The 15,623-nt window shown below is 33.4% G+C and overlaps 1 protein-coding gene and 1 long non-coding RNA gene across 2 annotated transcripts in view; both read right to left on the reverse strand.

The window, feature by feature from the left end:
* LOC131960908 (uncharacterized) overlaps nucleotides 1-15,623 on the reverse strand; it is a 116,553-nt gene that overhangs the window by 65,884 nt on the left and 35,046 nt on the right. The gene's annotated exons all lie outside the window — the stretch shown is intronic.
* On the reverse strand, nucleotides 1,570-14,251 carry cdnf (cerebral dopamine neurotrophic factor). Its single transcript, XM_059326171.1, has 4 exons — nucleotides 14,016-14,251; nucleotides 6,861-6,988; nucleotides 2,225-2,366; nucleotides 1,570-2,141 (listed from the first exon to the last, which is right to left on the reverse strand). Exons 1-4 carry the CDS (start codon nucleotides 14,116-14,118, stop codon nucleotides 1,969-1,971), a joined length of 546 nt encoding a protein of 181 aa, XP_059182154.1. The 5' UTR covers nucleotides 14,119-14,251; the 3' UTR covers nucleotides 1,570-1,968.

Below are 15,623 nucleotides of genomic sequence, written 5' to 3' on the forward strand. Positions count from 1 at the left end.
CTCATGACAAAAAGTTTTTTTTACGGTCTTTTACTCAGAAAGGACACATATCCTGCAGCAGGTGGCACTATTAACAAGACAGTTTTGGCCCATAACTCTACTCTACTCGACTATATAAATAAAAATTCTTACCAGCCCATTCTCCCTCAAAACATTTAATGCAAAATCGCAAGAAATGCTTTATCTGATTCAAACTCCTTCAAGGCGCAGAGTGTTGAAATAATTGTTATAAACCTGAAAAATGCTCAAGTTATGGATGGACAACTTCCTGTATATTGCAGTCAAAACACGAAGTGGTGCATGTCTTCATAATGGTTAATCTTATGAACACCAAACTTGGGACAGTTGTTTTGCATGAGCCACAAAGAGGGGCTGCAAGATTTGATGGAAATTGGCGCATTGCAAAATAAATATGTGAGTAAATGACAGGCGAGTTACACATGGTAACCATCGAAAAGAGCTATGTGTGCTGCTGTATCCCTGCCGGATAGCCTAACTTCAATTCACCGTATATGTAAATATAAAGACACATAAAGACATAAAGAAAAACATTACTTGTTTATTAAATTCAAATAGCTATAGTAATCATAGCTAGCAGACAAGGTTTCACTTACTTCTAAAGCGGCTAACATTCCTTTTCAATTAAATCAAATCAAAATATATACCTTGATTGTTTGCTTTTATTCTTCCTGTAAGTCGCTTTGGATAAAAGCGTCTGCTAAATGACTAAATGTAAAATTACTTCATTTATCCCCAGAGGTGTTGATTCCTCTCCACATTTCACGGATGTTGCTGTTCTGTAGATTTCTCTCCAGTTTCTTCTTTTATTCCACCTTTGCCATCTTTATTCTCTTCTTCAACTTATGTTGTACTAGTTTGAGCCATGTTTTGTCACCATCTCTAAAAGCTGCCTTCTTCTCATTGAGGATTGCCTTTAAATCACTAGTAATCCAAGGTATGTTATTGTGGAAACAGCGTACAGTCCTAGTGGGTATGACTTTGTCTCTACAGAAGTTGATATAATCAATAAAGTCATCAACCTGTCTGTCAATGTCCATACTGTTTCCAGCAACACATTCCAGTCTGTACATTCAAAGCAGTCCTTTAGAGCCTCAGTTGCCTCTGGTGTCCATTTCCTGACTGTGAGTTTAGTTGTAGGCTACCTCCACACACAGGGTTTGTAACAAGTCTCCAGAAGAACTAAGTTGTGGTCCGATCTTCCTATTGGGGACATGGCAGTAGCTCTGTAAGCTTGTTTGACGTTAGCATACAGAAGATCAAGGGTTTTATTTTCTCTGGTGGGACAATTAACGAACTGTGTAAATCCAGTCAGGTGGGAGGAGAGGAAAATGTCTCCTGATATTATCTATTTCCTCATTGTCCACAACACCAAAGAAGAAGACAACATGAACATTTGACCCCCACTTCTGTTGTGTCGTGAGCTTTTGGCGTTGTATTGTGTATTTTGCCGTTGTGTTGTGGCTTTTGAATCCATTCGAACCTGCAAAGTTTGGCAGTAAGTATGTTCAGCAGTTGAAAGGAAGCACAATGATATTTTTCTTTAAAGAATGAAATGTTTTATTTTGTGGTTATGGCTGATACTGGGGCAGGATCGGCCAAGAGAAAACGAAGAACAAAAAAAAGTGCTTTATGAAACTGAGTAGAGCAAGGCATCACTGCTGCTATCAGTCAGTGCACATTAGCACAAATAGATATTTGTCCCAGTTTGTGCCTCCCACCTATTACCATTAATGTTAACACATACAAGTCATTTGAGGACAGGGAGTTAGTAAATCATGCACTCAAAATGACAAAAAAAATATTTTCCCCAGAATGTAGACATATTTGCAGCTTGGAAAATACTTTTAAAAGTGAAGCAACAGTATCATTTCAAATTTTCAATGAAATTCAGTCTTTGTGGATTAATACTTTAGAATACAAGATTTTTTTCTGTGTGGATGAGTGGGTTCATAGTTCCATACTGTGAGCATGCAGCGGAGCTTTCTCCTGGATGAGGCTGACAAACTCGTGTTTCTCCAGACAACCTCGACACTCTTCTCCCCATGACGCTAAAATGTTCCTCAGCTCCAGCACCCTCAGCTTTTTGAGCCCATCGCTGCTCAGATCCTTCAGTTGAGGCTCTGCACACAAAACACAGTGACTTCAGGTTGTGTCCACACACTGATAAATGGTTAGTCTTGTTGTTTATTTGAGCACACTTTACCATGTCTGAGCTCACAGATCTGCATATCACTGCTACTGAGGCGCTGGCAGATCTTCTCCACAGGGATGTGGGAGGCCAGAGGTCGAGACACTGATGCTGTGACACGGGTTGCTGCGTCTCTGCTGGCTCCTAGGTAGTAACACTAGGACATCATATAAACATACTTTTAGTCATTTCAGCATCCTGACAATAATGTCCATAACACTCAATTCTGCAAGTTCACAGGGAAAGTCATGTGACGTTTAAATCCATTACCATCCCGGACAGTAACAGTTCACCAAAGCCAAGGCTGCACTTCACAGACTCAATAGTTTTTTGGAAGTGATTGTCCTTTTTTTCCTTTTTTTCCTTTTTTTTTTTTCAAACTTTCCTCTTTGTTTTACTACAATATGAACACTAGAATTGAAAAAAAAAAACATTTTCGTTAACTGAAATAAAAATAAAAAGTTTTTAAAAAAACGATAACTAACTGAAACTGTATTTTGTGGTTACAAAACTAACTAAAACTAACTAAAGTTATAGTGAAAATGTCCTTCGTTTTCATCTTTGTCAACTTTTTTCATCCGTAAACCTTTTTGGTCGATATGAAATCTATTTCATCTATCTGGTTTTATGACTTTATAAACTTATTGGGGCTGAGATGGATAATAAAAGGAAATAAAGGAAACATTTATTGTGACTTTATTGAATCTGGCACCCAACAAATACCTCATTACAAAAAAACTAAAACTAATAAAAACTAAACTAAGCATTTTTTTTTTAAGCATTTTCCAAAAAATAAAAACCGAATTAAAACTAGCAAACACACTCTAATATTTAATTAAAACTAATTGAATTTGAAAACAAAAATCACAACGAAATTAAAATTAAAACTAATGAAAAATGATTATAACCTTGCTAGGGCAACAGACTCACATCTCCACTGGTCAGATACCAGCCCTAGATGTCTGAAACAAATGCACAGGGCATCCTTTTGTGTCAGTTCACGTTCATTATATGCATAGTGACTTTTTATATAAACTACCGTCAATGGACCTTCACGATTGTTATATCATGTCCAATTCTTTCTTTTTTTTTTTCTTTAATATTTTTATTAGGAGGTAAGGCACATTAGAACAGAAACCAATGTTATAATTACATGGAGTATCACATCACATCCGCATCACAATTGAAAATGTAAACATATCGATGCAATGATATACTGTGAAGCCTCCTAGGATGTTTTCTTATTTTATATTTATGGCCCAATAGGAACATGATCGGGTGACAAATTAACAATGTGTAAATTGAAAAAAATAAATAAAAATAATAATAATAATAAAATAATAATAATAATAATAATAAATAATGATAATAATGAAAAAATAATAATAAAGTAAAAAAAATAAATAAATAAATAAGTAACTGAGGATTATTGTATGTAATAAGTGAATGAGTGTTTTAGCTACAGGGTGTAGACAAAAACACATGGGAAGCCAAAAGACAGGAGAAGAGATATTATGTTCAATTCTTAAAGCTTTTCAAGCATCTTGGGTGATGGAAAGCCTGGTGTGTGTCGTACAGACTGCTAAGGGTGCACTGTGTGTCGTATCAGATGATCGGGGCAGGACAAAGAATCAGTATCTGAAGAGTTGGAAGTAAGACAGTTGGGGAGGGGAGCTTATTTAACCTTTTATCCAACCATGTTTGGTAACTTCAGCGGACATCCAAAACGGGGTCACTCTGCTCTCCATGAGGTCATAGAACCACATGGATTACTCCTACCTAATCAGCAAAGATCAGGCTACGTCACAGATAGTGACACCACGAGATCTGACCAATCAGTAAAATAATAATAATAATAACTCAATTGACCTTGATTTGCAAAATAAAAATGAAACATTTTTGAAAAAAGTCAAGTTAAAATCTTCCAATAACACTTTAGGGTTGAAATGTCAATTTCCAAGTACTTCAATGAGTGCCCTATATACTGCCCTACAAAGTCTAACTGCAGTAACATGTTTGGTCAAAATTGAGTTATAACTAAAAATGAACTCCTTTATGTCTGTTTTATCTTGTGACAAAGTTTTAGATTTCAATTTTGCTTTATGTCAGAGAAATAATGATATAAAAACCACAAAATCCAACTCAAAACCAAGCAGTAATTGCACTTACCACTGTCTGCTTTATACTAATTTAAACATAAAAATAATAGAAAATATGTGTTTATTTGAAAGGGAAATTATTGTCAAGATAGTGATTAAGTAAAAAAGTGAGATAAAATTATATTAAGACTAAAATATAGCATTTCTTTATTATATTAATACTAAAATACACAAATCTTTGAATAGAGCTGTTAAAGCTGAAGTGCCCTTGAGCAAGGCACCTAACCTGCATCACTATTAGAACCTTTTAAAGCAATGCAGTAACTATGTTTTTGGGGTCAAAGGTCAAATAAATCATCATGATTTTTGAGCATAAAGTGTAAAAGAGCATAGAGTATAAAGGGCTATGAAACGCTTCCTGACCCTGGTTCACTTCCAGCCCCACCTGCTTTCAGCTGCAAGCTTCAATAAACTGTTTAAACCTCACTCTGTACTTCCTGTGTCTGTGTTCTGTTCTTGGGTCCCCTCATGATTGTAACACAGAGTCAGAAATGGCAATCGAAAAGGAAGATATTGAAAGGGTTGTCAGTTCAGAAAAAGGGTGAATATGAAGTAATGTCTCTCTTGTGTTTTGGTGGTAGATTGTAGACTGTAAGATTGAAAGTGTCTGCTGATATTCTGCCCTACAAAGTCTAACTGGAGACTACATTTTTGGTTGAAATTGAGTTATAACTAAAAATTAACTCCTGTATGTCTGTTTTATCTTGTGATAAAGTTTTAGATTTCAATTTTGCTTTATTTCAGATAAATAATTATATAAAAACCACAAAATCCAACTCAAAACCAAAGCAGACAGCGGAAAATTCACTTACCACAGTCTGCTTTGACTGTGATACAGTGTAGCCTTGTATTTCTTCATTGTGTTGAATAGTGAAGACAAGAATAATATAAATTATAAGTTTATTTGATTATCTCGATAGTGATGGTGGTGATAAAAAAAAAGTGAGATTAAAGACTAAACTATAACATTACTTTACAATATTGGGTCTAAAATACACAAATCTTTGAATAGAGTTGTTAAACACTTTTAAATACACTCATAACAAAATCAATTTGGAAAAGTGCATTCACTGAAAACAAAATATAAAAGCTGAAAGAAGACAACAAAAGCAATGCAAAACCAGAGTGCACTAACTCAATTTTTGGGGTCAAAGGTCAAATAAATTGTCAAGATTTTTTAGCATTAAATGACATCATCAATACATGTAGAAATAAGTGTCATATCACTTACCTACCTATAACCCATTTGGCTGGCCAGTTAAAAAACGTTAAAAAACTTCAAAGCAGTTTTCTCAGCGTGGATTGTGTTTTACCTAAAAAACCACAGTATTATAGTTTACAGAAGGTCTACCTACCTATAGGCTAGCTGAATTTCTGAAATGTACTATATTTCTAAATATGCTATTGCTACACTTAATGGCAAAAATTCCACTGGTCTGTTGGGCTTGAACAAAAATAAACAATATTTTTGTTGCTTAAGCTTATGTATTCAGTCATTATTCAATGGTGTACTAAAAATACATGTGAAAAAAATTACTTCTCACTGTTCTCAGGTCAAATATTTATATGCGATTAAAATTTGATTAATTACGATTAATAAATTACAAAGCCTCTAATTAATTAGATTAATTTTTTTAATCGAGTCCCGGCCCTAAACATTATATTAAGACTAAAATATAACATTTCTTTATATAAAAATATATAAAATACACAAATCTTTGAGTAGAGTTGTTAAATACTTTGAAACACACTTTTAACAAATTCAATTTAAAAATGTTTATTCACTGAAAACAAAATATAAAAGCCGAAAGAAGACAACAACATTGTAGTTACTGCACTCTGTTTGTGCATTACTATTAGAACCTTTTACAGCAATGCAGTATCTACATTTTTGGGGTCAAAGGTCATTAACTGACATCATCAATACATGTAGAAATAAGTGTCATATCACTTATCTACCTATAACACATTAGGCTGGCCAGTAAAAAACGTTAAAAAACTTTAAAGCAGTTTTTCTCACACTGTAAAAAAAGATAAACAATAACTACTCAATAAAATTGAGGCAACAGATTGCACGCAATATTATTAATTAAATCTAACTACGTTACAAGTTCAGTTAATAACAACTCAACAGGAAGTGCCTGTCAATTAAAAATGGACTAATTCTATTGTGTTGGATTCATTCAAAATTCTCTTGATTTAGAATTACACACACATAAAGATTATATTTAATGTGATCAAAATAAGTAGATTTCATCTCAAACATTTTTATATTAAATTACTTAAACAACTTCCTCAAAATCAAGGACGCACTTATATTTAATACATTTTATCAAATATATTAAGTAAAATGAAATGACTACAGAATAATTTATTACAGTGCAGTTTTACCCTTTGTGTAGTTACTGCAGTTAGACTTTGAAGGGCAGAATGGTTACATGGTATAAATGATGAATAACATTGTATTTCAGAGGCTGTGTCTTTATTCTCACCAGCCTGGCGTCCTTCCCATGGGCAGCAGTGCAGGCCTGGATCAGTTCTTCTTCCACCAGGGAAGGAGTGAGTTCTCTGTGGCTTGAGGTCAGACTACCATACAGTCTGGAGAGGAAGTCCACACACACTGCACACAAGTTCACTGTTAGTAGGGCTGAGCACGCTTCAAAGCAATCTCATTATTTATAGACATATAAAAATACACTCTTGGGACATGTTTATATTTTAATTCATAAATTAACCCCATGTCTGTTACAATAAACATATATGTTATAGTAAAATTAGTGTGTTTTGTAGATGTGTATGGTGCATTTATGTATATGTGTAATTTCTGATTCATGCTCTGTGGGCTTCATGGCCCACCCTCCCTCCATATTCTAAAAAAGAAAAATAAATATAAACAGGAACATATATGTTGAGCAAAAAAAAAAATGAAACTCTGGAACATCTGTTTTTCTTATGCCCCTTTTTCTTATGTACTTTTTTACAAAAAGTAAATATGCCATTAAATTAAGTCTGGACTTTGCCCGTCTCCTGATGTTCTGAATTAAAACTTATTCTTATTTTATTATTTTGCTGTTCCATTTTTTATACTAATATGTGTCTTTTTGTTACTTGAATCTCCTAATCCCTTTTTTTTTGCACTTGTATTGTACACAATTTTCATTTGTATTATTACTATTATTATCCTTGTTGAGAGTTTGTATTTTCAATTGTTCAATTAATATATATATATATATATATATATATATACACACCGGTATATATGTACGATATATGTATTATTATCCTTGTTGAGAGTTTGTATTTTCAATTGTTCAATTAAAAAAAATAAATATATATATATATATATATATATATATATATAGTTGAAACCAGAAGTTTACATACACTATATAAAAAGACACATATGCTTTTTTCTCACTGTCTGACATGAAATCAGACTTTAGACAATTTTTTATTACTTTCTTCAAAGTCAGAAGTTTACATACACTAACATTATTATGCCTTGAAACTATTTGGGAAAGCCCAGATGATGCTAATTATTTGAACAGATGAATGTGGCACCTTCAGGCATCTGGAAATTGCACCCAAGGATGAACCAGACTTGTGCAAGTCCACAATTCTCTTCCTGATATCTTGGTTGATTTCTTTTGACTTTCCCATGATGTTACACAAAAAGCAGTGTGTTTCAGGTGTCTCATTATTCTGGCATTTAGCAAATAGAAATAATTTTGGTAATCCTAATCGACCTAAAACAGGAAAAGTGATTGTCTGATTTCATGTTAGACAGTGAGAAAAAAAGCATATGTGTCTTTTTATATAGTGTATGTAAACTTCTGGTTTCAACTGTATAAATATATATATATATATATATATATATCATATTATGGCATGCCGTTCAGGAAATTAATCTTTGAATATATTGAATGAATTCTTGAATATATGGAATGAATTCTTGAATATATGGAATGAACCTTGAATATATATAATGAATTCTTGAATATATGGAATGAAACTTTGAATATATTGAATGAATTCTTGAATATATGGAATGAACCTTGAATATATATAATGAATTCTTGAATATATGGAATGAAACTTTGAATATATTGAATGAATTCTCGAATATATGGAATGAACCTTGAATATATATAATGAAACTTGACTGACGTCATCAAGGCACTGCCATCTTGTATTTTGCTGCCGCAATAAGTGAGCATGAGTCAGTCTGGGAACCTTGTGGCAGCAACACTGACCAATGAGGACATTATCAACTTATTGTCAAGTGCTTGTATGGGCCACAATCCTCCCGATAGTACCCGTGCCCAATACAGTTCTCCTGACGAAGAAGTTCGCTCCCTTTTTAATCTTTTTAATTAGTTAATCACTCATTAATATGACGGCGGACAGACGGGAAAATAAAAGTCCCATCAAAATAAAAGTAGCGTGCTAACTTATTATCAAGCACAATAAAGAAAAGAAAAAAACACTTGTCATCATGCACTAGTATAGGCTACTGTTCTCTTTCTACACCCAGGCATGGTTCACATTTATTTTAGTCAGTCAGTTTAGTCATACATAATTATTATTGATTATTAATTATAATCATAACCAATGCCATGGAAGCTATCGCTATGAAAGAGTTTTTTACTCTTGTAACTTTTTTTTTTTTTCAATATAAATGAAGTAGGACATCAAAAGATTCCCTTTGATTAGATAGGCTAAAGCACACTCAGAACATTGTCATATCATTTAATTACAGCAATAGGCGGCGGGTGAGCCTGACAAATGTGAATTTGTGAAGTTATCGCTTCAGTGCTGATGTTTATCCACAGGCTGGCGCAGTTATTACATAAAAAGTTGATCGCAGGAGACTCAGCAGGCTCTGTGTTCATGTTCTGGCTCAACAAAACCTTTTGCCCCGGTCGGAGTTAACTGGTCTCATTGTCCGGTTATTGTCCGGCTCTGAGCTTTGTGCTCTGTGCGCGTTCTCATCAAAGGAGCTGCGATCGCGAGCAAGCTTCCCCCATATTCCAGGGATTTATTATGATGCAGCTGCTGCGTTGCCATGGTGATGAGATAAACAACGTAAAAGTACTTCAGAAGCGATCAGCAGCACCGGCGACCCGTTGCTCTGTTTAACGTGGTCAGATAGCCTTCCCAAACGTCAGGCTCACCGCCGCCTATTGCTGTAATTAAATGATATGACAATGTTCTGAGTGTGCTTTAGCCTATCTAATCAAAGGGAATCTTTTGATGTCCTACTTCATTTATATTGAAAAAAAAGTTAAGTAAACAAACTCTTTCATAGAAGTAGCTTCAATGGCATTAGTTATGATTATAGTAATAATTAATAATCTAATTAATTAATTCTAATTAATAACCTAATTAATAATCAATAATAATTATGTATGACTAAACTGACTAAAATAAATGTGAACCATGCCTGGGTGTAGAAAGAGAATAGCCTATAGCCTACTAGTGCATGATGATAAGTGGTTTTTTTTTTCTTTTCTTTATTGTGCTTGATAATAAGTTAGCATGCTACTTTTATTTTGACGGGACTTTTATTTTCCCGTCTGTCCGCCGTCATATTAATGAGTGAGGAACTAATTAAAAAGATTAAAAAAGGAGCGAACTTCTTCTTCAGGAGAACTGTATTGGGCACGGGTACTATCGGGAGGATTGTGGCCCATACAAGCACTTGACAATAAGTTGATAATGTCCTCATTGGTCAGTGTTGCTGCCACAAGGTTCCCAGACTGACTCATGCTCACTTATTGCGGCAGCAAAATACAAGATGGCAGTGCCTTGATGACGTCAGTCAAGTTTCATTATATATATTCAAGGTTCATTCCATATATTCGAGAATTCATTCAATATATTCAAAGTTTCATTTCATATATTCAAGAATTCATTCCATATATTCAAGGTTCATTCCATATATTCAAGAATTCATTATATATATTCAAGGTTCATTCCATATATTCAAGAATTCATTCCATATATTCAAGGTTCATTCCATATATTCAAGGTTCATTCCATATATTCAAGAATTCATTATATATATTCAAGGTTCATTCCATATATTCAAGAATTCATTCAATATATTCAAAGTTTCATTCCATATATTCAAGAATTCATTATATATATTCAAAGTTTCATTCCATATATTCAGGAATTCATTCAATATATTCAAAGATGAATTTCCTGAACGGCATGCCATAATATGTATATATATATATATATATATATATATATATATATATATATATATATATATATATGTATGTATGTTGAGCAGCTTGGCGCCTGTTTTAATATTTTAATGAAATGTAGGTTATTGTGTACACCAGCAGTTGCCAAACTTTTTTATTAAAGGCGGCATGTTTGATCATGCTCAAATGACCAGAACACACATATAATATAATAATCACCATCACAACAATGCACTCTCACATTTGAATTAATCTGAAACACAGTTTCAATATAATGCAACAAAGTTATGTTGAAGCTTCCACTTTTAAGAGCAAAGAGGATGATGACAGGCTCAGGATCACAGGCAGAAAGCACATAAGTTGGGAAAAAAAGTTACAATATTTTGAGCCGCATTGAACAAAAATTGCAGCAAGTTTAAATGACTGTGGAGGTTACACAACCCTGTCATCATAACACAGGTTGGAAAAATGGAAGAAGATAACTTCTTCTACGCTTCATTTTAAGAAGAAGTGCATTTTGAATAGCCTGCATTTATTAATTAATTAATATTACAGTTTTTGATTTTACACTTTACAAAGGAAATGTTTATCTACACGTATTTATTGTGTGGGGGGAAAAAATGTAATTGTGTAATTATCAGACCGCCATTGTATTTTTCATCTCTCGCCCCCCCCTAGTGGCAGCTCTTGCACCCCTGGGGGTGCACGTATAATCAAATTCGTATACACCATAATCACATTTGCGGACGACACCACCCTAGTAGGGCTCATAACTGGAGGTGATGAGTGGGCCTACAGGGACGAGGTGCAGCGTCTAGCAGAGTGGTGTGAGAAGAACAAACTGAGCCTCAACACCATAAAAACAAGGAGGTGGTCATAGACTTCAAGAGGCATAAAACTGACACGGCTCCTCTCTTCATCAATGTAGACTGTGTGGAGAGGGTCCCATCTTCAAATTCCTGGGGACTCACATCTCTGAGGACCTGACCTTTTGATTGATTGTCTTTATTTTGAACATGCAAGCAATAAAAAAACAAGTTTAAATATTAATAGATGAATAAATAAAAAACAAAACAAAAAAGCAAAAAAAAGGGGGTAGGAGGAAGTAAAAAAAACGTATCTAGTCCTACCCCTTAACAGATAAATTTGACTTGGATAGTAAGTATTATGTTATTAACATGTCAGTATGGTAAAAAGCTATATTAATGCATATATATATATATATATATATATATATATATATATATATATATATATATATATATATATATGAAATAATGAACAATTGTGTATATATAGATATATATATCTATATACATATATATATGAATAATCAATATAGTCACATACAAATATTATAAACAATTATATATATATATATATATATATACTATAAACAATTTATATTACATTATAAATACCTATACATGTATATTGTAAATTACTATATATATATATAAATATTATAAACATAAATACAATTACCATGTATATTACAAAACTACAGTCTACATATGTCCATGTTACAGAGGCTTTTCTAAATGTCTGTAATTTGTAAAGATGATGTCTTTATATTTGTTTTTAAACTGTCTTATGTTTTGGCTTTTCTGTACTTCCACACTTAACTTATTCCACAATTTAACTCCGTAGATGCTGATACAAAAGCTCTTTTTGGTTGTGGTGGACCTTGAAGTTTACCTGGTCCAACAACTCATCAGCAGTGGTGAAGAAGGCCCAGCAGCGACTCCACCTTCTTGAGAGTACTAAAAGGGAACAGAGTGGAGGAGAAGCTGCTGGTAACCTTCTCTATCGCTCCACCATCCAGAGTGTGTTAATGTTCTCTATCTCTGTGTGGTTTGCTGGCTGCGCTGCCCCTTGCCCTCCCTGGACGACATTGCCAGCTCCCAAAGATTGCCCGTGACTACTGTGAGAATAATCTCTTATTCTGTTTCTGTTGTCCGTCTCTGTGGATGGGGGTCACTATCTGATTGACGCTGGTCATTATCTATGCGTGCGTAATTCACTAACTGTGTATGTAACCTCTCTCTGTGCATTTATAGATTAATCATGCAAGATGCTTTGATGCAATGATCATGTGCTAATATTGTTTTAAAACTGTGATTACGCTAAATATATCCAAAATTAATACATTTATTCCATCTGCTTAAACTTTCTCTGCCCTATTTAGAGTAAGATTATATTAACACAAAAAGATATATTTTATGTTTTATATTTTATTGTTTGTGGCAAAATCGGTGTCTCCAATAATATCTCTGCAGGTCATATCAAGGCAGGAGTTTGTGTTTTGAAAGTTTTGTTAACAGGTCAGGTCACAGACATGATGTGCTGAGCAGAAAGAGAACTGTCTTGTGTATTTTATATATTTTTATATAAATAAATGTTATATTTTAGTCTTAATATAATTCTATCTCACTTTATACCTCAATGACTATCTCAATAATAATTTCCCTTTCAAATAAACTTATAATTTCTATTATTTTTATGTTTAAATTAGTATATATATCCAAAGCAGACAGTGGTAAGTGCGATTACTGCTTGGTTTTGAGTTGGATTTTGTGGTTTTTAGGGCCCGAGCAGGCAACGACCTGCGAGGTCCCTATTGTATTTCGAATGATTATTCTTTTTTATATCATTATTTCTCTAAAATAAAGCAAAATTGAAACCTAAAACTTTGTCACAAGATAAAAACAGACATCAAGGAGTTAATTTTTAGTTATAACTCAATTTTGACCAAAAATGTAGTTACTGCAGTTAGAATTTGTAGGGCAGTATAGAATGTGCTTATTAACCCTCTGGAGTCCACGAATGCGCCGGAGCACGACTACTTCATGACGTCAAAAAAAGACACAAAAATGACCAAAAAAGACAGAAAAAGTCACAAAATGACTAGAAAAAGGACACAAAATGACCAAAAAAGACAGAAAAAGTCACAAAATGACTAGAAAAAAAGACACAAAATAACTAAAAAAAGACACAACAGACGAAAAAAAAAAAGACACAAAATGACCAAAAAAGACATGAAAGGGTTTTCAAAAATGGACAAAATAGTCCAAGACTCCATAGGCATAGGGTTAATGTCTGTACTGGAAGGGACCCAAATAACAAATGGTGTTTTTGCACACTGTGAAGCTACAAAAAATGTATTTACTTTTTTTTTTTGTCCTGAGAATCTCGCAGTTTCTAACTCATATCCTTGTAAAAGCATTTAGTGTATGTAGGGTTGCAGCCCTTTTTCCTCACCAGGCTCCACATGCAGGCAGATTGTGGTGGTATTAGTATCTGGCCACAGGCATGCATAGCTGCTGATAACGTTAGAAATGCTAAGAGCCTGTTGCTGATATCACTCCAGTGTAATAGTGGTAAACCACAGACACACTGTATGTAACTTGTGTTCACACCATGCTGTCTAACCTTCACAGTTGTCTGCCGCAGAAAAAGTAAACCCTGTGAGAAACAGCAGAATGGCGAGGGACAACACCGTCATGGTAGCGTTAGTGGTTATTAATAGATCCATGTCCAAGCCAACAGTTCAGTCCGGATCCCGCAGCACCCGGCACTGACGTCATCACATGGGAACCGGTGGGTGACATACACACATTATACTTAACCCCCTTGCAAATACGGTATATATTGTAAATTGTTATTGTGAATTTAAAAAAGTCTGTAAGTCCATGAACTGTATATTCCTTAAAAAAAGTTAAATTTTATGAAATAAATATTGTGTATACACAGAAAAAAATAATAATTACACATTATACCATAACGCCCGGCAACCACAAGACACGATCTTTGATACTGTTACTGCAGTTTGACCTCAATATAATGTTGAATTAAAGTATTTTACTCGGAATGGAGTTTTTTTTTTTTACGTCTGAATATCCTACTTCTTCTACCACTGTATTTCTTTTTTCCCCCAACTTCTTTATTGGGTTTTTTTTTTCCTTTCGTTCACATACAAAAATAAAGAAGATACATTAATACGCGTTAATTTATGCTTCAAATCAACACGAAATAACAGAATGATAGAATAAAAATAGCAATAACAAAACAACAACAACCAAACAAACAAAAACCTAGGCGTCAAATCAAATATAATAATATAGAGATTCTACCAGACTAACTGAATTTACCCTCGGGGATAAATAAAGTAATTTTGATTTTATTTTATTTTATTTGTTTGATCTGATCCAAAATCCAATGCAAAAATCCCAAAGGCTTATTCTCAATAGACCCCATGACTAATGATTTAAGATAGGAATAATTCATAAATCAATATTTGGTGGAATCACCCTGATTTTTCATCACAGCTTTCATTCCAGAGGTTGTTTTTTTTTTCAACTTCACTTCATTGGGGTTTTTTCATTTCGTTCACATACAAAAATAAAGAAGATACATGTTAACTTATGCTTCAAATCAACAAGAAAGAGCAGAATGATAGTATAAAAATAGCAATAAAAAAAACAACAACAAACAAACAAAAACCTAGGTGGAGTCAAATCAAATACCAAAACAATAATAATAAGGTTTACAAATAAAAGAAAGATATTTTAATATTAATGATACAACTTGGAGGATGTCAAGTGTTCTAAAATGTAAAGGTATTTATCTTACCTCTCAGGGTGAATTCTATTTTTTCTAACTGCAAAAGTTTCATTATATCATTCATTAAAGCTTGATAGACTGGATGATTTTTTTTTTGTATCCAGTTCAGCAGACTTATTCTTCTCACTAACAGCAAACAAACAAACAAAAAAACACTGGGATTATGATTGTAGGTCTTTTCATTGTAAAGGAGTTATTATTTTTAGTTTTACTTAAGTAAAGCGTTTGGATACTTGAATACTGGATTTCAGGAGATAAAAAACAGCCCTCGACATACGGCTTCGCCAGCCGTATTAGCCGGTAAGGCATTTTCTATATAAACCATTTTGTTATCTGAGTTTAACATTCTTTACTATTATTATTATTATTATTATTATTATTATTATTATTATTATTATTATTATTATTATTATTATT

This window comes from Centropristis striata, chromosome 22 (genome assembly GCF_030273125.1).
Source record: "Centropristis striata isolate RG_2023a ecotype Rhode Island chromosome 22, C.striata_1.0, whole genome shotgun sequence".
In the NCBI taxonomy this organism is placed as follows: domain Eukaryota; kingdom Metazoa; phylum Chordata; class Actinopteri; order Perciformes; family Serranidae; genus Centropristis; species Centropristis striata.

What these genes read in the sequence shown, in the direction of transcription:
- cdnf (XM_059326171.1), bottom strand. Translation starts at nt 14,118, where the DNA reads ATGGATCTATTAATAACCACTAACGCTACCATGACGGTGTTGTCCCTC. An exon ending in TGCGGCAGACAACTGTGAAG is followed by an intron (nt 6,989 to 14,015) that starts GTTAGACAGCAT and finishes ACTTGTGTGCAG; the next exon opens with TGTGTGTGGACTTCCTCTCC. An exon ending in ATGGGAAGGACGCCAGGCTG is followed by an intron (nt 2,367 to 6,860) that starts GTGAGAATAAAG and finishes ATGATGTCCTAG; the next exon opens with TGTTACTACCTAGGAGCCAG.